Source organism: Amblyraja radiata, chromosome 22 (assembly GCF_010909765.2).
Source record: "Amblyraja radiata isolate CabotCenter1 chromosome 22, sAmbRad1.1.pri, whole genome shotgun sequence".
Taxonomy (NCBI): Eukaryota; Metazoa; Chordata; class Chondrichthyes; order Rajiformes; family Rajidae; genus Amblyraja; species Amblyraja radiata.
Genome location: NC_045977.1, coordinates 32,366,168 through 32,392,972, shown reverse-complemented (window position 1 = coordinate 32,392,972; position 26,805 = coordinate 32,366,168). Strand labels below are relative to the sequence as shown.

At 40.4% G+C, this 26,805-nt stretch overlaps 2 protein-coding genes across 3 annotated transcripts; one reads left to right on the top strand and one right to left on the bottom strand.

Moving 5' to 3' along the window:
* Positions 1-2,840: 2,840 nt before the first annotated feature.
* Positions 2,841-16,864, top strand: alg1 (ALG1 chitobiosyldiphosphodolichol beta-mannosyltransferase). The gene is made up of 13 exons (XM_033040951.1): positions 2,841-3,199; positions 4,868-4,948; positions 7,383-7,486; positions 7,584-7,732; positions 8,767-8,856; positions 10,556-10,666; positions 10,894-11,015; positions 12,222-12,260; positions 12,405-12,464; positions 12,683-12,793; positions 13,186-13,300; positions 13,705-13,780; positions 15,642-16,864. Exons 1-13 carry the CDS (start codon positions 2,929-2,931, stop codon positions 15,774-15,776), a joined length of 1,464 nt encoding a protein of 487 aa, XP_032896842.1. The 5' UTR covers positions 2,841-2,928; the 3' UTR covers positions 15,777-16,864.
* On the bottom strand, positions 13,922-24,979 carry eef2kmt (eukaryotic elongation factor 2 lysine methyltransferase). 2 transcript variants are annotated; one of them, XM_033040952.1, is made up of 8 exons: positions 24,811-24,979; positions 24,570-24,632; positions 24,074-24,154; positions 23,453-23,554; positions 20,822-20,970; positions 18,976-19,286; positions 17,034-17,192; positions 13,922-16,283 (listed from the first exon to the last, which is right to left on the bottom strand). In XM_033040952.1, the coding sequence occupies exons 1-8, from the start codon at positions 24,949-24,951 to the stop codon at positions 16,177-16,179; spliced, it is 1,113 nt and encodes a 370-aa protein (XP_032896843.1). In that variant the 5' UTR covers positions 24,952-24,979; the 3' UTR covers positions 13,922-16,176. The 2 variants fall into 2 exon arrangements, with proteins under 2 accessions (XP_032896843.1, XP_032896844.1); XM_033040953.1 differs by having other exon boundaries at positions 20,822-20,955.
* Positions 24,980-26,805: the final 1,826 nt, after the last annotated feature.

Here is a 26,805-nt window from a genome sequence, read left to right as displayed (position 1 = left end):
ACACTCTTCAGCCTTACATGCAGTACACCAGAACCTGCTCCTGGAATATTCCATCTACTAAGGGTTCCTAGCAGTTGAGCTGCAGAATCAAAATGGCAAAATCACATTTAAATTCAACAAGAATTATAACTGGATATAAGTTATTGTGAGCAGCTTGCACCTGAGAGTAAGCTTTGATTTCCTCTTCCGTATTAGTTTATTCCAAGTTTAGCAATTTCGAAATTAATAATTATTTTTTTTTATTATCTTTCTACATCCTTCTTTCTATCGGTGCAAGAATTAATATACACAGAATATGTTTAATTTTTTTGAATGGATTAATGACATCTCATAACTGTTCAGGGTGGAAATATCTGGGCCATTCCACCCCATCATCTCTGTACTTCACTCTACATTAACAATCCTACAAGGTCTCAGTACCAGCATTAGTTTACAGCCAAGGGGTAACTGACAGGGTGACAACCCTGGCCACACCATAGACAGGACTTGTCATTCGACTTACCGTTTAAAATAACAGTTCCTATTATTCCATTCAAATTAAGTTGATCTGTTGAATTTGCTAAAGAGGTAGTCGCCTTCTCCAGTGCGGAAACAAGATTTTCGATGTTCTGTTCATCTGCCAAAACTGAACTTAGTAGTGTAATTGCGATCAGAACAGAATTCATGCTAACTCGTCTCTCCCGCAGTTTGCCCATCATCTGCTTGTGGCGCTTCTTATGGAACTGTCTTTCACACGTGACTTGTTCCCTGCAATCACTGCTACAAGGCTGGTTCTTCTACAGAATAGTTTTATTTACATTCATGCAGAGTCATGCAGCATGGAAACAGGCCCTTCGGCCCAACTAACTATTGCAAATGTTACTCCATTGATCAAGAAGGGAGGGAGACAAAAGAGGGGAAACTATAGGCTAGTTAGCCTGACTTCAGTTGTTGGTAAGATTTTAGAGTCCATTATTAAGGATGAGGTTTACTTAAAAGCATTCAGCGGGTCAGGCAGCATCTCCACTGACCCAAAACGACGACTATCCATGTGTACAAAGTACGCAAAAAGTTGCCACGTTTCTGGCGCCGATGAAGTTACAAAAGTACTCTTTGTTCTCAGTGGCGCCAGGTTCCTCATTCTTCTCGGCAGCCCCTCCCCCACTGTCCCTCATTGGTCAACATCTGACCATTGTGGGCTCCACCTTTCCTTGATCTCTCGTTTCCCTTTCCCCTGACAGTCTGAGGAAGAGTCTCGACCCGAAACGTCAACTATTCCTTTTCTCCAGAAATGCTGCCTGACCCACATGAGTTATTCCAGCCATCTACCCTCTTTGATCTCGGCGGCCCTCACCACTGGGTCCCTCTTTGTTCTCATCGGCACACCCCCATCGCCTCTCCGCAAATCTTTCTTTACCCAACAGCAAAACTGGTTCCAAAAGTTATACTTTAAAGTCTTTGGCACGGTCTGTTCCAAGGGCATGCCATTCACTTTGTCTGTAACTCATTTTCACCTAGCCCACAGTTAACAATGGCCTGCTTCCTTTATCATTGTTACTTTTTTGCATATCTTTCATTAATGTGTTTTATATCTCCGTCTTTATCTCTCGTTTCCCCGTCCCCTGGCTCTGTCTGAAGATGGGTCTCACCAAGAGAGTTGTGAATCTGTGGAAGGCAGTGGAGGCCAATTCACTGGATGTTTTCAAGTCAGAGTTAGCTGACTTGGGATATAAGGAAAAAGCAGGAACTGATTTTAGCTGATAGGCCATGATCATATTGAATGGCGGTGCTGGCTCAAAGGGCTGAATGGCCTACTCCTGCACCTATTTTTCTATGTTTCTATGACCCAAAACGTCACCTATTACTTTTCTCCAGAGATGCTGTCTGACCTGCTGAGTTACTCCAGCTTGTTCTGTCTACAGTTTAAACCAGCAGCTGCAGTTCCTTCCTACATTCACTTTGATAAGGCCATTTTCCCTTTTGCAATGAGTAACAGCAGTGGTGTTTTATTTCAACCAAAAACCTGAACAGATTGTAAGGTATAGGACCCTAAAAACTAACGTTCAGGAACAGCCTCTTCCCTACAGCCATTAGGCTATTCAATACTACAACCTTCAAATGAGCTCTGAACTACATGGACTATAACTGTTATTATTGCACTATTTTTGCTTGTTTGTTTTTTGTGCATGTCTGTGTATATATATGTGAGTATGTGTGTGTGTATATATATTAAATGTCATTGTGTATTGTGTGTCCTTTTTTGATTGTACTGCTGCTGACAAGTTAATTTCACTGCACTTTATTGTGTATGTGATGAATAAAAACTGATTAACCATATAACCATATAACAATTACAGCACGGAAACAGGCCATCTCGGCCCTACAAGTCCGTGCTTAACAATTATTTTCCCTTAGTCCCACCTGCATGCACTCATACCATAACCCTCCATTCCCTTCTCATCCATATGCCTATCCAATTTATTTTTAAATGATACCAACGAACCTGCCTCCACCACTTCCACTGGAAGCTCATTCCACACCGCTACCACTCTCTGAGTAAAGAAGTTCCCCCTCATGTTACCCCTAAACGTCTGTCCCTTAATTCTGAAGTCATGTCCTCTTGTTTGAAAACAAAAAAAAAATGATATGTATATACACACACTGAACTTTTTATCTCGTTTATTATATTGTTTACAGTTCCTATATGTTATGTTTGCATATTCTGTTGTGCAAGTAAGAATTTCATTGGTCTATATGGGACATATGACAATACAACACTCTTAACCTTCAGCGCGCATGTTCCTGGTTCAGCAGCACAGAGGCTTTGCAGTGAATGCAGGAATGCAGGGTCCGGGGTTCCACTAGGGGCCCCGGCTGCGCTGACTATGCGCCCGCTTGCGGGCTTCACGCTGCAGCCACGTCGCTGCTGCTCCTCCTCCCGTTGCCGTCATGGCGGCGTTGTGGTTTCTATCCACTTTATTCCTGGCGGTTTCCCTCTACAGTCTTTACCTAGCGGGTGCGAGCGTGGCTCTACTGCTGCTGCTGTTGTTGTTGTTGTTGGTGCCGGTCGTGTGGAGTCGCCGGCGGCGAGGCCGAGGAGGCAGCCGCCGCTCCGTCTGTGTGCTGGTGATGGGCGACCTGGGCCGCAGCCCCCGCATGTTGTACCACACGCTGTCGCTGGCCCGGCACGGCTTCAGTGTCACTGCTGTCGGCTATCCCGGTGCGTTCAAGACCAAGGCTAAACTAGCCACCTTTTACAAGTCATAGTGTGATACAGCGTGGAAACAGGCCCTTCGGTCCATCTTGCCCACACCTGCCAAACATGTCCCAGCTACTCAAGTCCCACCTGCCCGCGTTTGGACCATATCCCATCCAAACCTGTCCTATCCATGTACCTGTCTAACTGCTTCTTAAATGTTGGGATAGTCTCTGCCTCAACTACCTTATCTGGACGCTTGGAATGTACCCCTCAAATCTGGAACATATCTGGATTGTACCCCTCAAATTCCTATTAAATCTTGTTAAACTTATGTCCTCAATTCACCTATTCTGGGCAAGAATACTCTGCGCATCTACCTGATCTATTCCTCTCATGATTTTATACACCTCTAAAGAATAGAGTCCCACCCTACTTAACCTCTCCCTGTAGCTCAGACCCTCTAGTCCTGGCAACATCCTCGTAAATCTTCTCTGTACCCTTTCCAGTTTGACAACATCTTTCCTATAACATGGTGCCCAGAACTGAACACTTTTTATTTGTTTTTAAATTTCAAAATAGACTTTATTCGGGTAGTAAATATATACAATACGTGAACTGCGAAAAATTCATCCGTCATTCTCGGAGGCTATACAAATTGTTCAATACTGTGTTTATACATTTCTCAGATTTCACAAATCTGTCCCCCACCCGTTCCACTCATGTGGCCCCCTGGCGTGGGATACCTTCCCTGAACACAATACACTAAATGTGGCCTCACCAACATCTTAAGTGTGATGCCTTTTATAAGTGTGATGTCTCACCAAAGTGCTCCAATTAATTCTTACATATTTAACCGTATTTAAGTAAAGCCAATAACAATTAACACAAAATGCTGGAGTGACTCAGCAGGACAAGCAGCATCTCAGGAGAGAAGGAATGGGTGACGTTTCAGGTCGAGACCCTTCTTCAGACCTAATCAAGGTCTTCCTTCCTAAACAATTAACCGTACAATTAAATCAATCAAATGCCTTGTATTTGACTAAGTGAGGGGAACGCTTTGAGCAAACCCAAGATCACTTTCTTTAATTTGAGGCACTTAATTACAAACATGATTGTAATAATGTATTTATTTTGAGTTATGATTATGCAAGGATCTAGCAGGGTTCCCCTAATATTTCTCCAAAAATTCAGCATTTCTAACTTATTAATACTGCTGGCTGTGCATTCGAGCCAAAACCTAGACTTTTGGTGCTTAAACCTCACACATATTGGATTGATTTGTTTCTCGTCTTTAGTAATTTGCACTGGATGTGATATTTTGTATTTAATTTGAACAAACAATGCTGTAGGGTTTGGTATATTTGTTTTTACACATCGTTGTTTGATACTTGGGGCACAGTGTGGCAGCTGACAGAGCTGTTGCCTCACAGCACCAGAGCCCTGGATGCTTCCGGTTTTCTCCCACATTCAAAAGACATGTATGTTTATACGTTAATTGTCCTCTATGAAATTGCTGCTAATGTGTTGGAAGTGGATAAGATATTGGGATAGTATAGAACTAGAATGAACAGAGTGATTGATGGTTGGCATAGATTTGGTGAGCTGTTTCTTTAAACTCTATCTCTAAAGTTTGTTATTGAAATCTATCATTTCCAGATTTTTTTCAACTGTTTGAATTATGTTTTTCAGGTGCAAAACCTCATAAAGATGTTTTAAATAATGATAAGATCAAAATTGTCTACTTAACAGAAGTGAAGACAGCAACAAAATGTAAGTACTGCCATATTTGTTACACTAATTATATATGTCGGTTTAAATTGCCACATGTACTGAGATACAGTGAATAACTTTTTTGATTGTTACCCGGGTTAAACATCCATGTCATGTGTGAATACAATCAAACCATGCAGAGTAAAGGGTTACAGCTACAGAGAAAGAATGCAAGGGTTGCAATGAATTGGGGTAGCAGGTAGCAGGAAACTAGACTATTTGATATAACACTATTGTTGGAAAAATACAACAATCCATATTTTAAAAAGTAGTTGCAGGACATTTGGAAAATTGGAATACAAGTTTAGCTTATAAGAGGACCATTCAGTAGTCTGATAACAGCAGTTTGTTATCCTGAATCTGGTGATACACGTTTTCAGGCTTTTGCATCTTCTGCCCAATGGGTGAAGGGAGAAGGGGGAATGACTGGTGTACGAGTGGTCCTTGATTATGTTGGCTGCTTTTCCGAGGCTACGTGAAGTATACATATAATCGATGGAGGAGAGGCTGGTTTGCGTGATGGACTGGGCAGGATCCACAACTTTACAATTTCTGCAGATGTCAAACAATGATACATCCAATTGGATGTGTTCTATAATGTATCTGCAGATATTTATGAGTCAATTGAGACATGGTGAATTTCCTTTGTCATATGAGGAAGTAGAGTCATTGGTGTGCTTTCTTGGCCATGATGTCAATGTGATTGTACCAGAACTTAAAGTTCATGACCATCTTCACTTTAGCACTATTGATGCAGTCTGGGGCGTGATGGTGCCGAAGTAGCGATGAGGTTGTAGAGGAAGTAGAGGTTGAAAGCTTCAAGTTCCTCGGAGTAAATATCACCAGCAACATGTCCTGGACATATCAACGCAGTGACCAAGAAAGCATGCGTCTACTTCCTCAGATGGCAAAGGAAATTCAGCATGTCTCAATTCTAGGACATTCAGAGCCATACAGCACTGAATCAGGTCCCTTGGTCCACCTTGTCCAGGCTGGCCGTAATTGACTAATCCCATTTGGCTCTTAGCCCTCTAAACCCTTCCTATCCATATCTTCTTCTTGTGTTTGAGGCAGCAGAAGTCTACCTGTCTTTTAAACATTAGCCAAGGTTAATTGGCCACAGCTAATTTGCCCATAATGTAGCTAGGTTATGGGAGAATGAGGTGGGTGATGAAGGGCAAGTGAAATAAAAACGTTTTTACGGAAAAAAGTATTGCGAAAAGATTTATGGGATTACATTGAATATAGAACAGTACAACGCAGGGGCAGGCCCTTCGGCCCACAATGTCCGTGCTGAAAATGATCCGTTAAATTAATCTGTGCCTGCACTGAATTCATATCCCTACATTCCCTGCATATCCAAGAGTCAAGAATCTTTTATCATATGTCCCAGATAAAACAATTACGTTCTTATTTGCAGCAGCACAACAGAATATGTAAACATAGTACACTGTAAACAATATAATAAATACGAAAAAAAGTTCAATGTGCATACATGCACACACAAACATACACATAAAAAACTAACAAGAACAGTGCAATAATAATAATAGTCCTACGTAGTTCAGAGCTTATTGGAAGCTGTATTGTTTAATAGCCCAATGGCATTAGGTCATCAGGATATCCATGGATGTCCATGTGCCCACATGAAAGTCTCTTAAATGCCTTGTTGCCTGACAGCGTGTTCCAGGCACTAACCACTCTCTCTGTGTAAAAGCCCTGCAGATCTTCATTAAACTTTGTCACTTTCACCTTAAAGCTATGCTCTCTAGTCTTTGTCGGAGCCTCCATTGTATGTCCCTTGAGGGCCACGGAGGCTTTCCTATGCCTCCAAGATCCAGATGCCCCGTGCGATTCCATCTTTGTATACAGGCAAGGTTATTACAGATGTATGGAGAGTCTGAATAATGTTCCAGCTCCAGCATGATTACGCCAAACAATGCTTGGGAAAATTGCGTATGGAAAATATGTTTCAACTGCCATGTGGGCCAGTAATCAAGACATAAATTTAAGAGTACCTAGCCAAAAATATTGGAGAGGTGGAAATACAGAGGTCACATTGTAAAATCTATGCCTGGAAGAGTGATGGCAGGAGATTCAGTTGTAACTCCCAATAGGCTTGTGAAAGAGCAAATTTGTAGGAGTGTGGAGGAAGAGCATGGGAATGGGATTAATGAGATACCCCTATAAAAGCCGGCACAAGAAAAATGGGCCAAAAGACAAAAGTGTTTGAAATGCTTGTAGAGACATGTTGTTTACAAACTAACACATTTTATTATTAATATTAAAATGTCAAAGAAAGCAATTTGAACATTCCAAATTAACTCAGATTTGACTTTAGTTAAAAGCAAAAAATGTGTGTGATGCAAAGATAATTTAAAATGTTTTGTAACCACTGTTTTCAAAGGGTTGAGATTTGTTTTAAATTTTATAGTTGGACCAAAGATGTTTCAATATGGGGTCAAGATCTTTGTGCAGACGTTGCAAATATGTTATGTCCTCTTAAGGATTGATCCACCATCGTACATGCTGTTGCAGGTAGAAGATTTACTCTTTTTGGCTTTCTTTTCTCTGAATTATAATAAATTGATAAGATTAAATTTTCTATGCTTTTTTTTTTAACAATTTCAAACAGAATCCTCCAGGCCTTCCTGCTATTGCAGTTGTGTGGGCAGTATGTTTGTTAAGAGGAAGTAAATTTATTATTGACTGGCATAATTATGGTTACACTATTATGGGACTGACACATGGAGATCATCACCCGATTGTGCTGATTGCCAAATGGTAAGCACAGAATGATTTTCTATATGTAGTTTTGATTTTTTTTAAACGTCTTATTATGGCTGTTCTATACACTGTTTACTTGAAGAATCAGTAAATTTTATTGTTTTGCACAAATACAAAATTAAAGCCCTGTCCCACTGTACGAGTTCATTCAAGAGCTCTCTCGAGTTTAAATAAAAAATCAAACTCATGGAAGCACGTAGAATGTACGTAGCGGGTACGTCGAAGCTCCGGGACGTCTCTTAGCGGCTCGTAACGCTAACGACAAGTACTCGGGAAATGCGGTAAGCTCGGGAAGACTCGTGAAGATTTTTCAACATGTTGAAAAATGTCCACGAGAGCCCCGAGTACCTACGAGCGGCCATTACCGTAAATCTCCGAGTTCGAATCGGGGCAAACTCGGGAGAACTCTTGAATGAACTCATACAGTGGTGCAGGACTTCTATGTACTTTAGGGGCATAACCAAGTAAGAAATTCCCTGCAGTTAATGTGAATGTGGTATTTCTTCAAGAGGTCTTGAGCATCTCCTTCCATCTTTTCCTCTGCTTCCCAGTAGTCCTTTCCAATGACAGAGTTAAAAATAGATTCTGTTTTGGGATCCTGTTATCAGGCACATGGCCAATATGGTCAGCTCAATGGACCCGATGAATGCAAATAGAACCTGGGAGAAGACACTGATGTTGGTTCATTTTTCTCCCCAGTGAATTTAGAGGATTTTGCAGATACAGCAATGATCAGATTCAGTTTCAGTTTAGTTTATTGTCACATGTACCGAGGTACAATGAAAAGCTTTTGTTGAAGTGCATTGCAGGAAGAGGGCAGAGATTATTGCTGCCCAGTAGACCACAAGTTTAGCTTGTAACACGTGGATGTTAGTGTACAGGGAGCACAGAAATGGGTCTCTGAACCGTAACACCTTTCATTCTCTCACTCATCAAAAATATTCTGTGTTCATATTTTTTCTACCTCAGTGGATAATATTACATTTTGCCACATTGTAATCTATTTATGCATTGATTTTGTTTTTAAATAGGTATGAGCATTTTTTTGGAAAGCTGTCTGATTCAAATCTGTGTGTTACTGAAGCCATGAAAGAAGACTTGAACACAAACTGGAATATTAAGTGAGCATTTATACTTTAACCATAGTAAGCAGAATTGACTAGAATTTCTTAAAAAATCATAATAGTCATACAGCACAGAAACAGGCCTTTAAGCCCCCAATCAAGATGCCCCATCTAAGCTAGTCCCATTTCCCATGTTTGGCCCATATCCCTCAACCTTTCTGATCCACGTATGTCTTCAGCATTAGTCTGTTTTATAAACCCAGTTCATTATGCATTCTTTAATTGGGTGGCTTCAATTAGTGTCATTATTTATTCCCGCAATGTATAGATCGGATGTCTATTGTGTCATTGTGAGCTGCTTGTATTTTGTGGCTGAGTTTTGAAATGTTAATGTTTCTGGCTAATAATTAGTTTTTAGGAAGGTTCCTGGTTACATCAAGTCAGGTTGTGGAGTTAAGTATGAAAAGGTAGAATTCTAAAAATTATATATTAGTCAGAAGTTGGTCAGTATTCCAACCTAATTACCAAACAAACAGCCAGCTCCGATTCTAATTTTCAATTGATATTTAATTGGACAGAATGCTTCAGTTCTAGTAATTTCCAAAGTAAAATACAAATAGCACCTTAATATTAATTTTTGTTCCTAAGGAGTGCTATGAAGAAGCACTTATAATCCTAATGCCTACATTAGGTTTTGCCAAGACTGTTTCAAATATGGACCAAATTGCTTAATTCCAGAGGTGAGGTTAAATGATTGCTCTCGACATAAAGGCTGCATTTGACTGAGTCCGATATCAAGGGGCCTCGGAAAAACTGAATTTAACTACATCAATGGTTGAAGTCGTACCTCGTACAAAAAAGATAGTTGTGGTCGTCAGAGACCGATCATTCTAGTTCCAGGACATCACTACCGCCTTTCTTTAGGGCAGTGACACACCTTTCATTATAAGGTCAGATATGGAGCTGTTTGCTGATGATAGCAAAATGTTTAATTCCATTCACAACTCCTGAGCAAATAAAACAGGTCATTCAACATTCAGACCTATTTAACAATTCAGGTATGGGCTAATGAGTTGAAAGTAATATTATGCATGTAACGATGATCATCTCCAACAAGAGAGCATTTAATTACCTTTTGTTAACACAGGAACATGATGGATTATTCCACCAGCCTAAATTAATGCAACTTCAACAATATACAGGACATTGAAACTTGTTTGATTGGCACTCGCTAAACATTCATTCTTCCCACCTTCTGCACAATGATTACAGTATTTATCACCTACAAAATGCACTCAGTTACTCACCCAGGTTCCTCTTACAGCATCTTCCAAATCTGCAACCTATATCACCAAGAAGGACAATGGCAGCACGTGCATGGGAACAAATTACGTGCAAGTTCTCCATTCTGACTTGGAAGTATATCGCTGGCCCTTCATTGCTGGGTCTAAGTCGTGGAACTTCCTCCCCAGAAGCACCATGGGATACGGCCTCCACCAAAATGACTGCAACAGTTCAATAAGACAGTGCGCCATTACCTTCTCACGACCATTATGGATGGGCAATAAATGCTGGCCTCGTCAACACCACCCAGATCTCAAATATGAATAATTAAAAAGAAGAGAAATCATAATTCAGAGTTTTTAGCAGTATGCTTTTCTAGACATTCAATGACCATTTTACTTGGGTTAATTTTCTGTAGAACTTTGAGTGTGCTTCTCTATTTTTCTAAAAAAGCTATGTTTTTTTTTAACAGGGCAATCACTTTATATGACGCCCCGTCTCCCATTTTCAAAGAAACTCCTCTTGAATTGCAACATAAGTTGTTTAAGAAGCTTGCTAAGGATTTTGCACCATTTAGAACAAGGTATGTTGTATATGTGTGATGAAAATGTTAAACACATTTTGTTTATTAAATATGTGGTAGCAAAGTAATCTTTTTGTATGATATTTTTATTTCAAAATAGATATAGAAAATAAACTTATTATATGACTATCAACTTCCAAAACCTTTATGGGCAAGTAGATCTACTTAATGACACCATTTTACAGTTTCAGACACTGGATAACAATGTATATTTGGTGTTAAATTAGGATTGAATCTGTGCCTTCCAATTTGGAACAGACAGCCTTTACAGAACTGAATGTTAATACTGGAGATGTATCATATGTCCAAGGAAGACCAGCATTGCTGATGAGCAGTACTAGCTGGACAGGTAATATTTTTCTTTAAAAAAATAACCAGTCCGATTGTGCTGTTTGGTGTGCATACTACTGATTGGATCATTATATATGTCAAGTGAAAATAGTACATGATGGAGTGATGAGAGGGATACCACTGGATATAATCTTAGAAGGACTAGAAAGATGGAACAATAGAAAATAGAGATGATATATGGCATAGAGGGGATATGGGGAGAAGGCAGGAAGAGGGCTTGGTTTAGTGCTATTGGCACATAGCGAAACCTATAAGCGAGTTCCTTATTCCGAAAAATGCAAGGAATCATGGGATTTGTCAAAGGTCGGGGGGGGGGGGAAGAGAGATCGGGCGGGGGAGAGACCGGCTCTCATCCGCAGCCAGGATCGAACCTGAGCCCCCGGCGCCGCAAGCGCTGACGAACAGCCAATTGACCGTCCTCGGTTCTTTCCCCCCCCACTCGAGTGTCCCATCCCAGCCAGCGGACGTCCGGACCGACGGGACGCCGGCCCCCAGGCCCACAGCAAGCACGGAGAACCCACAGCCAGCACCAACTCCAACCCAGCTCTGACTGCAGAGGAACCCGCCCCCAATGGGCTGCTACGGCGATGTGCCAGTTCGCCCCTGCCCTCCCTCAGTTGCCACCCCAAGTACAAGACGTACCTTCCACACCACCGGCTTCTGCTCCTACAGTACCCGCTGCCACTTCATCCACAACCCCAAGGAGGAACTTGGGCCCGGCCTCGCCTGCGCCAGAGCGCCAGCCTGGGCTCAGCCTCCTCCGGCCCTGCACAAGACTGTGCCGCGCTGCGGGCGGCCTTCAGCCCCGACCTGAAGTTGGAGCTGGCCCAGACATTGGGTTTGGGGCTGGGCAAGGGAGAGGGAGGAGGTTGTTGCTGCCGCCAGCACCACTAACAGCAGCTCCAGCGGATGCCCGGCAACTCAAGAGCACCCTCAGCGACGCGCCGACCCTGACCCCGGAAGAAACGCAAGCCTGCACACAATGTAGCACCACTATTGCTGAGACTTTTAGCTTGTGACCTATGACCTGGGCATGTGCAGTCGAAATACCGAACTTGCTTATTTGCATCACCTATTTTAATATTTATCCATATTAACTTAAGATGTGCTAAAGCTTGACTTATGGGTCCGATAGATTCCTATGTGGCCCAAGAAGAAAGCTCCTTGGCTTCACCATAATGGATTATCCTTCTTTGATTTGCAGAGGATGAAGACTTCTCCATTCTATTAAAAGCTTTGGACGGTAGGTTTCTGATTATTTTTCTTTCTGTTTAAATATGAACATTATTTTTAAGGGATTTTATATGTACAAGTATTAAATGAAAAATTATGGAAGGATTGCACATTTTTGTATTACTCTAAGCATCTTTTTCTGTTTTCCTTTCAGAGTATGATGGACTGATAACCGCTGGTATGAAATTGCCATCCCTGGTTTGTGCTATTACAGGTATATTTCGGAACAGCATCCTTTCTTCCTCATTCCTCTCGGAAAACTCTTAATTACTGATTTTCTTCACTGCCCCAAACCGTACCTTCTTTCTCACTCCACCTTCTCCCATCTATCCTCTTTCTTTTCCTCACTGGCCTGGACTTGCAGTGGGGAAGTCACGCACCTTCAGCAACCAACTCCAATGTAAAAATGTTTACGTTTATTTTGTTTTTCAGGAAAAGGTCCACTAAAGGAATTCTATAAGCGTGTCATTGAAAAAATGCACTTTAAGCATGTTGATATTTGCACTCCATGGCTGGAAGCAGAGGACTACCCAGTGCTGCTAGGTACAATCGCTTTTAATATGCAAGTGTTCTATTAGGAATATTTTTTATATTTTTTAGCGTTACTTCACTATCAGACCTGATTGAGGATGATAGCATGAGAGATCTTCCAATATGTCATAATAGTTTATGTATTTTGTCATATTTCAGGGAACATAGCTGAGCTTATTGAATATTAATATTTAGTAGTAACAGTTTATAAAGATGAAGAACTTTGTATCCATAGAAATATTGGTAACTTGTGATCATTCAGTGATTTAGATTCCTGAAGATGTTGAAGGAAAATATTTTTTTAGAATATTTAATGCTGAAATAGAAGTTCCATAATGCAATGGAAGTAAACATTTATTTTAATGCAATTTTCCATATCTTAAAGATTGTAATCATTTTAATAGGATCCGGTGATTTAGGAGTTTGTCTACATAAATCAAGCAGTGGGCTAGATTTGCCAATGAAGGTAGTAGACATGTTTGGCTGTCGTTTGCCTGTGTGCGCTCTTGATTTCCAGTGGTATGTATAAGGTGAAATAATACATTTATCATTCTTCCGTTCACCTCAACAACTTTTATTTCAAGCATGCAGAGCTGGCTGCAGTTCATCTATGACTGTTGTGTGACAGTTCAATACAAACTTTCTTCACAGTATTCGGCTTTATATCCCATTCCCAAGAGCACCAAACTGCATCTTTGGAACAAGCATATTCTCACACATCTTTTATTCAGAATGGGTTCACCCATTCCTTCTTTCCAGTTGCTGCCTGTCCCACTGAGTTACAACAGCATTTTCTGTCTATTTTCAGCATTTGTATGCCTTTTTCAACTTCTGTCTCAGACTCCTAGCAGCCCTCTTATCACTAATCTCTTCATTCTGTGGTAATTGAGATAAATTGTAAAGTTCCTCCCATTATTTTACAGTCTACCAGAACTTGTGAAACACGAAGAAAATGGTCTAATATTTAAAAATGCTCATGAACTAACTGAGCAACTAAAGGTAAAGTCTTCTGTATTTGCAATGAAAGAAAGTAGATTTTCAATGTTAAAGATTATTTTGAATTTTTATTCTACCACCTGTGCTGGCAACACTTTAAAACTTTGGGTTCTGCAATATCCCATGAATAATTAGGTACAAGAGTTTGGTTAATAACATTTAATATTTTATTCAGGTTAAAGATTTTATGCCATTCTTACATTGATGCAGCAAACATCAAAATTAATATTCCAAATAACATAATATACAGATTTGTTATCTTAATTTACTTGCACAATCTTCTACAACAATCTCACATGTAACTGTCTATAAACCTGCCCTAAACTAAATTTGTCCAGTCTTGCAGTACACATAGACGTTGCCCCTTAAAGATTGGCTACCAGTGTGGTAAATTATTAAAACATTCTATGAATTTGTCTGACTGATGTACAATTGTGTACGTTAATCCTTGCCATGGATGTATTTTCTCCAGGATATTTTTTTATTATATACATATATCTATGCTTACCCCACATCGTTACATTTTGTCTGTTATTGCAATAATTAATTCTAGAGTTTAACTTCAGTGCCCTTTTTTAACCAATGTTCTTCTGAAGAAGGGTCTCGAACCAAAACGTCACCCATTCCTTCTCTCCAGAGATGCTGCCTGTCCCGCTGAGTTACTCCAGTATTTTGTGTCTACCTCCTTTATGTACAGCAGCTCAATGTAATACACAAAAATGGCTGGAAAGGTTAAGATTATTTTTGGTACAGAAGATTAGAAGGTGATCCAGTGAAGATCGATAGGTCAAAATTGGTTTATTTTTGGATGAATTAATGTGTTAAAAAAGGAGGAAGTATTTGCAGGGAGTAAAGAGTGGTAGAAATTAGTGAATTATTAGGTAAGGTACAAATCTCAGACCAAATGTTTAAGAAACTTACCATTCATGGTGTAGTGAGAAATTTATGTTGAGCTTGGATGTCAGTGTTAACAAGTATTGCGAGGGAATAGGACGTTGTAAAACTGATAATTTGGTGTGTGATGATGGATGCAAGGAAGAAATCTGCAGGTGTTCCACAAGAATAAAACGGTGATATATTCAACGAATAGCCATCAATAAATGTATGGACAGAGAGGGCAGTGAATTCACTGAAGAGGGAGCAATGGGAACTGAGGTGATGACTAAAATCAAGAATGTTACATTCATAGAATGAAGATCAACTGACAAGACCAGTATTTATTGCCCTTCCCTAATTGCCACTTGCAAAGTGGTACAGTAATGATAATCTACCATACTGTTAGGTAGGAGAAAATAAATCATTTGGTCCTGCTACTATTTCCAAGTCAAGATATACATGACTTGTTTATGAGCCACCCATGTCTCTCTGGGTGGTGTGGTGTGCATTTACTGGAGACTGTAAATGCCTAAAATGTTGCATCTTGCTGCCAGTCAGGCTGCTTTGCCCTAAAAAGAGTGAATCTACATTTTGTTGCAAAATTACATGCCCAAGCAATTCATCATGTCCCTTGTATCAACATACAAGCACAGACTACTGGGGCTGCTATGTGTGGTTTTATTGTTATTTGTGAAAGCACTGGGCTGCGACAGTCATAAGAGAAGAGACTAATCTGAATTAAAAACAATGGGTATTACCTAAGGTTGGTATCATAGTAAAAGGCTTATTAGTATCAGTTGAAATTCTTTAGGTAGGCTTTTATTGATAGCAAAAAAAGTGTTTTTATATAAATGCAAAATAGCCCCTATATTTTGAAATTTGGCAATGACACATTTAACCTTTTTGATTTTGATTTAAAATTTGAGCTATATGCGCAATTCTATCTAAACCTTTTCTATCTTTAGCTAATGACGTATGTTATTTTCAGCTTCTCTTTACAGACTTCCACAATGAAAGAAAAAAACTTGGTATATTTAAAAGAAACCTGAAAGAATCCAAGATGGTTCAGTGGGATGAAAATTGGGATGATACAGTACTTCCTCTGCTGCCAGCAAGTGACTGAAATCTGTGATCACTACTGAAACTAATGATTAGGTTTGGCCATTTCGATAGTTTATTTCTGGCAGATCATAGAATACCATGGATAAGAAAGTCCAGTGTGAAGATGATGCTGGAACATTTGATTTTTTTCCAATGAACGTTGAATTTCTGGATTATCAATTTTAAATGACCACATTTTCAAAAAAAAATGGCAGCTTGAAAATCTTGTTGTTTTGAAAGACATAGTACTTTTCAAATGGGCTGTCAAGCTACATTAAGTTAAAATTATTGTTTGTCTGATATTTCTCTTTTCAAAAGCTACTAAGAAAAAAGTATCCACGCTCTTGCTGTTTTTCACAATGTGTGGGTCAAGATTCTTCGAACGGGAAACAATTTTATTTTGCATTCCAGCATTTTGGACATCAAGTTCCATAGCATAATTTAAGCAACTCTATTTTTGTGCACTTGTTGTATGGAAACACCTCAGTGGAAGGTCCTTTCATCTTGTAGTGTTCAATTCCAACTTTATCTGTTTTAAAAAGAACATGTGTCACACATCTTAAAATGAATTAAATCAAGAAAGATGACGGTTGTGGGGGGGAGGTGGTTAAATTAGAATATAAAGAACAATTCTAGCTTGTGAAGCCTGTGATTAATGGTATAATTTCCTTGGTTAGATGAAGGGGATTGTAGAGGTAAACATAATGAGGAAAACTTGTTCTGGTCAGTGAGTTGGTTTGCCGGTGAGAGAGATGGGCAATAATTATGACATTTAAATACAATGACGAGAACTCTTAATGGCAGGAGATTGGCAGTTATTTTTGGAGAAATATTAAGTTTGTACAGGTGAAAGAACAGTAGATCTGTCAAGAGAATATGGCTCGGCTTTGAAAGGCAAAATTACATTCAAAGATTTAAATAGTGGTAGAAAATAGTGTGACAATATATCAGATTTTTTTTAAGGGCATTGAAAGGAAGGGTGACTGATGAGCAATTTAATGGTACTGAAGTAGAGGGCAACTAATAGGAATATAAATGATATGGTTTTGGATGCAGAACATTTGGATGCTCTGTTCATTTTGACAAAATAATAAAATAGCTTGATTTGTATTTTGTTTCATAATTGTTGTTCTGGCCAAATCACTAAAGATTGTGATTTTGGGAAACAAATGAGGGCACATAAAATGCAGCCCCAAGCCTGTATCAGATTGGTCTCTGATGGAAATGGTTATTGGAAGAATCTGAACAATTGCCACATTAGTAATTACCAGCCACATACCAAGCTCCATTTTGAATTGGTGATACGTCTCCGGATTACGTATGGTAGACCCCAAATATACAACAGAACTTGTTTTCCTCGTTCCATCAGTTGTAGCAACAAGTAGTTTCTTCAATACAGAAACCAAGCAGATGACCACCTCAGGATCATAAATTATATCTTTTTTAAGAGAATAAAATAGGTTAACATACACTTTAAATTGCAGTCTATTAATAATAGTGAAAGAGTGGGGGAAAATTAGGATTTCTACATTTCCAATGTAGTGTGTCTTATATTACACAGTGTCCTTTATTACCTATATGCTTACTATTTTTTGTATTATAAATGAGCAAAGTGGTTTCTCTAATTTTGAAAGAATAGCCACATTATAAATATTATAGTTTTTGGCAAAGATGACATTAAACCCAAATTCACTACATGGCACAATCAATCACATGCTACATGATCGATGCTCTAATTTTATCAGACTGAATCCTTGGCATGGAAGGCTAATGAAACCATGATAAAACTTACAGGAGAACATTCGGAATATTAAAACGGTAGGCCGCTTAGCTCTTCTAAATTTGATCTACTATTTAATAAAATCACGGCTGCTCTCACGTAACTGTCCTTACTAAAAGGGCTTGTATTTGCATAGTTCACTTCAGTCTCTCAGGTCATCCCAGAACATAACTACAAATAAGGGATATTTGAGCATAGTCATGACTGCAATCTAAGATGCGTAGCTGCAACACAAATTAAAGGATAATTTGTGATAAACATTGGCAAAGACATCACCTCTTTGTGTCCATGGTAGTGCTTTGGGTTATTTTACATACATCGTAGGAGGGCAAATGCAACTTTGGTTTAACCTAACATCCAAAAGACAACATTACTGCTTCAATACAGTTCTGAAGCCTTGGTCTAGATTTCACATTCCTGCCTCTGCAGCTTTCTGGCTCAATAGATGGAGTGCTTCCAATTTAGGCATGACCATCATTTCATTTGTGAGGTGCGGCTGGAATCACCCACCTTGCTCAACGTTTGGTCTAGCCATGGCTTTTTATTGTTTTCATTTTTATCCCTTTTGTATTCAACTCCTCTAGATTATGAAGGCCAACATTACAACATGAGACATGCAGAACAAGTTTTGTTTCAATCCGACTGACATCACCTCGTTCCCCTCAGATGTCTAAAGAAGGGTCCCAACCTGAAACGTCACCTATCCTTTTTCTCCAGAGGTGCTGCCTGACCCGCTGAGTTACTCCAGCTCTTTGTAATGTATTGCCATAGCTTCCTGCTCTTATCCTGATTTAGAAACTTGCATCAACTTTGCTGCCAAATTTACAACCTATCATTTTAAGGTTATCCATCTTAGATTCCTCCCTTAATTTACTAGAGATAGGATAGAATTCTTGTAAACACTGTCCTCTGTGTCACACTATTACCTTGATTACATTTCCTCTAACCCTATTGCCTGCAAGGAGCAGTTTCCATTCTCCTATTTTGTCCATCTGTCACTTCTTTACAGACAAGACAATTTTTAATTCCTGTACTTCCAATATTACTCAATTGTGGCTTCTCTGCCACACATGACTGGGGCCTCAATTCTATCTGTTCCGTTTCCTAGACCTGCCCTTACCCTTTCTTTTCCTGTTAGAAAAAGGATTGATTTCCACGTCTATTTGGGGCCTGTCATCTATGTTTTGAATAGCGTCAAGAAGCTGTGGAAATTATATGCAATTTTGAGCACCATAAAATATATAAAACCAAACTTTCATAATTGAAAGGAAATGGTTAGTTAGATTAGAACTCACTCTCATGTCCTCTGGCTTTAGATAATATTTTTTTCTCTTTTTGTTCTTGTAATTAGCTCAGGATAGTCTGAATCTTATTCAGAATAAGTACATACAATACTTAGGCACAATGAAGAAAATTACTAACCTGTAAAAAAATTACCTACCTGTTGCCATAATAATATCCGATTGAATCTCTGAAATCAGTTCTTGTGTAATTTCTCCCCAGTCCAATCGGAAAATGGTAACTTTCGAACTTTGGATTTCTTCAGATCCACTGTTACTTTTGGTCTCTATTTCACATTCTTTTGAGTTCCAGGTGTCAGAATCTATTAGCAGATTATTTCTAATAATATTCTTCCGGAGTTGCTTAAGTACATTAGGATGACAGTCACTGAATATGTAGCGTTCCGGGTTGCAAGTCTTGCAAATGGCAATTCCAGCAAGACCAATTCCACTACCCAACTCCAAAATGGTCCTGATACAAAGTGATTAGACACATTGTGATTAGATAGATCTAAACAATTAGATACATCGTGAGTAGATCATTAGCCACATGTTGAAGACTGATAATTATCCAAACAATTTATTTTATTTTGAACAAGCCTCCAAGCAGTTTCTAATTCACATGTAACCTTGAATGTTATGGTACCCAGTTAAATTTGCACTGACAAAAAAACTTAGTTGAAGAACATGTAATTGGCAAGACCATATTTGGAGTACATTGTGCAGTTCTGCTCATCCAGTTATAGAAAGGATGTCATTAAAGTGGAGTGGGTGCAGAGAAGATTCACAAGGATGTTACCAGGACTGGAGGTCTTGAGTTACATGGAGGGGGTGGATAAGCTGGGGCTGTTTTCACTGGAGCCTAGGGGGCTGAGGAGCAACCTTACAGAGGCATATGAAATCATGGGGTATAAATAAGGTGGATGTTCCCTAGGGTCAGGGAGTCTAAAACAATGGGGCAGATTCAATGCAAGAAGGAATAGCTCTAAAAGGATATGAGGGGCAACATTTTCAATGCAGGTGGTAGTCTTTATATGAGATGAGCTGCTGGAGAAAGCTGTAGAGGCGGGTACAACATTTACATTTAACATTACAACATTTAAAATACATTTAGACAGAAACATGGATAGGAAAGGTTTCGAGGGATATGAGCCAAACACAGGCAAATGGAACTAGCTCAGAAAAATATTGTAGGAGCCATTTATGCTTAAGTCAGTATATTATAGCCATGTCTAGATATTTCTAATTATCTGTATGTACACTGGTAGGGGGGATTTGATATGTAGAGGGGTGTGTGTCTACATCTGGAGAGGCTTGCGCAGACTCAGAGATTTAGTTTAGTTTGCCTCGAGGGATGGTGAGGTCAAGTTTTTATCAGGATCTCAATCACGTTCATGAGACGCCACACAGACGAAAGTTTGTAAGAACGAAAAGTTATGAATTACTTCTTTGTTTTGTACTACAATAAATACTAATTAATTAAGAGACAATGACTGGAGGATTTGTTTCTTACTATATGCAATGTGAGTGCGGCGAGTGCATAAGCAATGTCTCCACCACATCCCAGAAGAAGTAATGGCTATCGAAGTTGGACTTTGAGAAGGTATAGAAACTGCCAAATATCTTGGTCAGCTTGGACAAGTTGGCCCAAAGAGTCTGATTCATGCTGTGAGTTTATGACTACATATGAGGAATGACCTATCGTCTTTGGCGAGTTCCTCAAAAATAATTGAACAAGTCGAGGCCATATCCAGATACCTCCTTATAAAACATGGGGGATTGTATTGAAAGCTACAATGATTTAAAAAGGGAACGATTTGCATGGGTTGGAAGGAAGGGTGACTGATGAGCAATTTAATGCTACTGAAGTAGAGGGCAACTAATAGGAATATAAATGATATTGAACCCATAAAATGTACTTAAGGACAGCGAGAAGATATAGTCCCTTTTCACAGGAATTAAATCCATTTCCATGGTAGCCATTTTTCTAATGCCAACAATTCTGACCTGCAGTTAAATACTTCAGGGTTTTCCATCGCCCATTCTGCAAAGTACAGTGCAGCTTCCCATGTGACCAGACCCGTGGTTCCTTCAGAGATTACTGCCACATTTTCAGCAAGGGTAATGTTCTTTCCTGACAACTGAACAATGATTTTCTTTTTTAAAAAAAAAGTCAAGACACTGAAGTATTCCTTTCCCATTGCTCATTTTTGCACAATTAAATTACAAGATAATAAGAAATTATTTCACGCATTTCAACCTAACAACCAGGATGTATGTAAGGGGAATGAAGGCTTAGCCTCATCCTAATACTCTGATGAGATTACATCAGACACACACAAGCACACACACATGATAAACAATAACAGTATGAATGGGCAAGCACCACTGCCAAAGTAACAAATTGAAAGTCCTACATTGGCATATTGACAAGCAAAATGGGCAAGTAAAATATTCAAAAGGAGAGATGGAGTTATTTTGATTATCTTCTCATTAACTAAAGGAACATAGGCAATTCCACTGTATAATGAAATGATTAATATGAATCTTAACTGCCCTTGTACCATAACCCTCAATATTCTTTGCCACAAATTTGTTCTCCAGACTGGTAAAAGATATATGATTTTTGACATGGATCGGTTCTGGGACCAATGTTGTTCACCAATTACACAAATGTTTTCATTCATGGTGCAGAAGATTAGTAGATGAGATACACCATTGATAGAATTTATTGAGAAATTCATGAACAAATTAAAAGACATCAACAAGTTTGCCAAAATGTACCACCAGGGGGCGCCGCACGATTAGCAGCCCCGCCAACAGTCTGTTTTTTGGTCTATTGGGGGAAACCTTTTTTTTAGTTTCTTACCTTGCCCGAGATGCGATTGTTTTCCGGATCGCATCTCTGGTTGCTCTGCGACCTACCATAGATGGAGCTGGAGGCCTCCTTGGACTGACTTTGAGCCCCACCATGGGGCGTGGACTTAACATCGGAGTCGATCCCTTGCCTGGGATTGCTCCAACCGCGGCCTGCGGACTTTACCATTGAGAGCTCGCAGTCTCGGGAGAGGCCGAGTCAGGAAGCTCCAATGACGCAGAGCCTCGACCAGCCCCGACGCGGGGTCCGACCACTGGTGCGAGGGAGCTGACATCCCCCCTGATGCAGGAGCTGATCGCCCCGATGCGGAGAGCCCAAACGCCGCCAGCTACGGCAGTCAAGATCGTCCCGTCAACGGAGGGCTCAAGGCCTCCGACCGTGGGAGAGTAAAGAAGGGAAGAGATTTGAACTTTTTTTCACCATCCATCACAATGAGGAATGTGGAACAGTCACTGTGGTGGATGTTAATGTTAAAATGTATTTTGTGTGTTACATTCCTTTTTATTTGTATGACTGACTTGGCAAATGAAATTCCTCGTAAGTTGCAAAACATACTTGGCTAATAAAGTATTATTGTGATTGTGAATGTTTAACGATGGATGGATGACAATAGAAATAAAAGTGTTGTTTTGGTAGGTGGAATATTAATGCCACATGGCCATCAGGAAATTAAAGTCTAAATGGAGCACAAGATCAAACTGCCCCAGATGAATGGATAGAATCATTAAAAATTATGAAACAAATTACAGATCAGAAGTACTTAAAGGAGCAACCACAGTTCTGGAAAAAGGTCTTGTGGACAGATGAGACGAAGATTAACATATCAGAGTGATGGCAAGAACAAAGTATGGAGGAGAGAAGGAACCGCCCAAGATCCAAAGCATACTACCTCATCTGTGAAACACGGTGGTGGGGGTGTTATGGCCTGGGCATGTATGGCTGCTGAAGGTACTGGCTCACTTATCTTCATTGATGATTCAACTGCTGATGGTAGTAGCATAATGAATTCTGAAGTGTATAGACACATCCTATCTGCTCAAGTTCAAACAAATGCCTCAAAGCCCATTAGCCGGCGGTTCATTCTTCAGCAAGCCAATGATCCCAAACATACTGCTAACGCAACAAAGGAGTATTTCAAAGCTAAAAAAGTCAATTCTTGAGTGGCCAAGTCAATCACTCGATTTGAACCCAATTGAGCATGCCTTTTATATGCTGAAGAGAAAACTGAAAGGGACTAGCTCTCAAAACAAGCATAAGCTAAAGATGGCTGCAAACAGGCCTGGCAGAGCATCACCAGAGAAGACACCCAGCAACTGGTGATGTCCATGAATCGCAGACTTCAAGCAGTCATTGCATGCAAAAGATATGCAACAAAATACTGAACATGACTACTTTCATTTACATGACATTGCTGTGTCCCAAACATTATCGTGCCCTGAAGTGGGGGGACGATGTATAAACACTGCTATAATTTCTACATGGAGAAACCAAAATGTATAAAAATGCCCTTTATTCAAATCTGACAATGTGCACTTTACCCACATATGATTTTTTTTCTATTACAAATCTCAAATTGTGGAGTACAGTGGCAAATAAATAAATGATGGGTCTTTGTCCCAAACATTATGGAGGGCACTGTATGCTAAATAATATGTACTAGTTTTACAGTTTTACATTATTAATGTTACGATAACTTGAATGATTTTACTCTTATTAATTGTGTCAGAAATATTTTATAATAGAATGAGTTGTACACTAACCAGAAAATAGTTCTTGTAACACATCAGTGAATCTTCTGATCTTAGCACTTCACCCAGTGCATCATACAACTCATCTAGAGGCTCAGCTCCTTCCCTTTCATGCTAGATTGAGAAAAAAATCATTTTAATGGATTAAAATTTTACGGGGAAAATACACTAATAGTATCCTAGAATATAGAAACAAGGAACTGCAGATGCTTGTTTACAAGAAAGACACAAAGTGCTGGAGTAACTCAACGTGTCAGCCAGCCTCTCTGGAGAAAATGGGCAGGTGATATTTCGGGTCGGGACTCTTCATCAGTCTCCAGCACTTTGTGTTATCTTCTGATAACATCCGACAACTGCACCAAGTACACTCAATGGGATTTGCCATTAAGCAAATGTGCCATACATTGTAAAATTCCGTTACAGAATAACCGGCAGTGCATAAACTAGCATATTACTCATTTCAAGTAGGTTCATATTTATATTTTATGATAAAAAATTACTCAATTTACAGCACCCACAGGTTTCTGACTGGAAATAATAATGAATAGTCTGTTGTAAAGTTTTTATTATTAGTTCAGCATTTTTTTCCCTGCATTCTTCAAACCATGTTTACTGTAGTTGAAAAGAACATACCTTTTTAATCAGCTCCGATAGAAAAATTCTTCTGTACTTCACCGACGGAGGATATTTTTTGCTAAGCGGATGAAAAACTGTCTAATAAAATAATTTGAAAAATAGGATGATACGCAAGTTGTCTCAGTATTTTCCCCATCTCAAATCACACACCACAATACAATTTAAGAAGCAATTAGACATGGATATGACCGGTTTAGATGGGATATGAGCCAAACGCAGGCAGGTGGGACTGGTGTAGATGGGACATCAGTGTGGGCAAGTTGGGCTGAAGGGCTTGTTTCCAAAGATCTTATAGCGGAGCAAGATAGGCTACTGCGAAATGCAATGGGCTGACGTGTAGTACGCTATGGAGGGGATCATGGCCATTTTAGTAACCTGAGCCTACCTGACCCGACCCGACTCGCAGTGTAATCAATGTTGCGGGGCAACAGCTTGTGTGGGTTAGATTCATAAATCTGTCAGTCCTACTTGCTATAGGATCTTTGCTGTATACCTGCCGCAAAATCTGTTGCAATAAAGCGGGGTTCCTTTTGTTCCTCAGCCTCTCCTCAAGCTCCTGAAAAATAAATTAAAACAAAAACAGAGGTCACAATTGGAAAGAGCGGGGAGATTGGCTCAAGCCGAGGGGCGCTGGGGCGCTGGGGGGGGGGAGGGCTGGTGGAGGCCGGGACAAGAGACGGGTCGTGAGCGGGCCGATGCCGAGAGCGGGCCGAGGCGATCTGCGGGTCACTCACCGCCATGGGGAAGCTGTCCGGGCGACACATGGCGAAAAACAAGCGCTGGAAAGTAAGGATGAAGCGCCCGTCCTCCTGCTGCCGCCACTCGGGGCCGTGATCATCCTCCTCCTGCAGCCGCCAAGACCCGCAGCTCACCATCTTCCCCCCCGCCGGCAGCAACAGGGAGCGCTTCTGAGGTCCTCGTTGACATTGTCCATTGTCCATAGTGTTTTATTGTCATGTCCCAATAGAACAATTATTTATTTTTTAAATTTGCGGCAGCACAACAGAATATGTAAACATTGTACACTAATCAATATAATAAAAGAGAAAAATACGACCACTGACATAAAGTCATAGAGCAGAGAAAGATGCCCTTCGGTCTAACTTGCCTATGCCAACCAAGATGCCCCATCTAAGCTAGTCTTATTTGCTCACGTTTGGACCATATCCCTCACTAAACCTTTCCTATCCATGTACCTGTCCAAGTGTTTTTTAAGAAGGAACTGCAGATGCTGGAAAATCGAAGGTACACAAAAATACTGGAGAAACTCAGCGGGTGCAGCAGAATCTATGCACTGAAGGAAATAGGCAACGTTTCGGCCCGAAACGTTGCCTATTTCCTTTGCTCCATAGATGCTGCTGCACCCGCTGAGTTTCTCCAGCATTTTTGTGTACCAAGTGTTTTTAAACTTGTTTATAGTATCTGCCTCAACTACCTCCTCTGGCAAACAAAAAATGCTGGAGAAACTCAGTGGGCGAGGCAGCATCTATGAAGAGAAGGAACTGGCGACGTTTCGGGTTGAGACCCTTCTTAGTCTGAAGAAGGGTCTCGACCCGAAACGTCGCCAATTCCTTCTCTCCATAGATGCTGCCTCACTCGCTGAGTTTCTCCAGCATTTTTTGTCTACCTTTGATTTTTCCAGCATCTGCAGTGCTTTCTTAAACATACCTACACTGGCAGCTTGTTCCAACTCCCCACCACTCTGCGTGGAAAAAGTTGCCCCTCAGGTTCATATTAAAATTTTCCACTCTCACCTTCACCTTCAACCTCTTCCTTTAGGTTGGAAGAAGGGTCTCGACCCAAAACCTCACCAGGTGCTGTCTGACCTGCTGAGTTCCTTCCCCCTGATATCCCTACTTTCTAAGCCACGGGCCTTGTATGTCAAGAGGAAATACCTTACAGATGACGAGCACAGTAGTGTTGCACTCCAAGACAGCTGTTCACATCCTCTGACTGCAGAGGGCAATAACATCACATCCAAACCCTACTGCCCCAGAGTGCTGAAAAAAAATGGACAGAATTTGTTCTTTCTTTTACAGGAGCTTTGTCCAAACCCACTATCACTCCCCACCAAGTTTGGTCTTGGTCTCATCCATTAAATTACAGTAGTGCTTTACTTCTTCATCACCAATAGAATTGCAAAATGGAATAATGAAGTTCACATTATGGAAAGTTATGATGCAAATGGTTTTCTCGGAACACATCGCTGGGGATGTGCACACATTCCCATTGTCCGAGCACGGCGTGAGGAGAGACGTGTGAACACGAGGAAAGCTGTGGGCCCAGATGGCATCTCGGGGCGAGTACTTAAGTCTTGTGCTACGCAGCTAGCTCTGGTGCTCACTACATTATTCAACCTCTCCCTGGCCAAGTCCGTGGTCCCTGCCTGCTTCAAAAGATCCATCATTGTACCTGTACCTAAAAATGCCTCCCCAGCTGGTCTGAATGACTACCGTCCGGACGCCCTCACCTCGGTAGTCATGAAATGCTTTGAGAGGCTGGTCAAGGAACACATCTGCGCCTTCCTCCCTCGCAACGTGGACCCGCTACAATTCGCATACCGTCCGAACAGATCCACGGACGATGCGGTCTCCCAGGTTCTGCACACCGCTCTCTCTCACCTTGACAGCCAGAAGTGGGGCTATGTGAGGATGCTGTTCATAGACTTCAGTTCAGCCTTCAACACGATAGTCCCCACCAGACTTGCTGAGAAGCTGCTGGAATTGGGG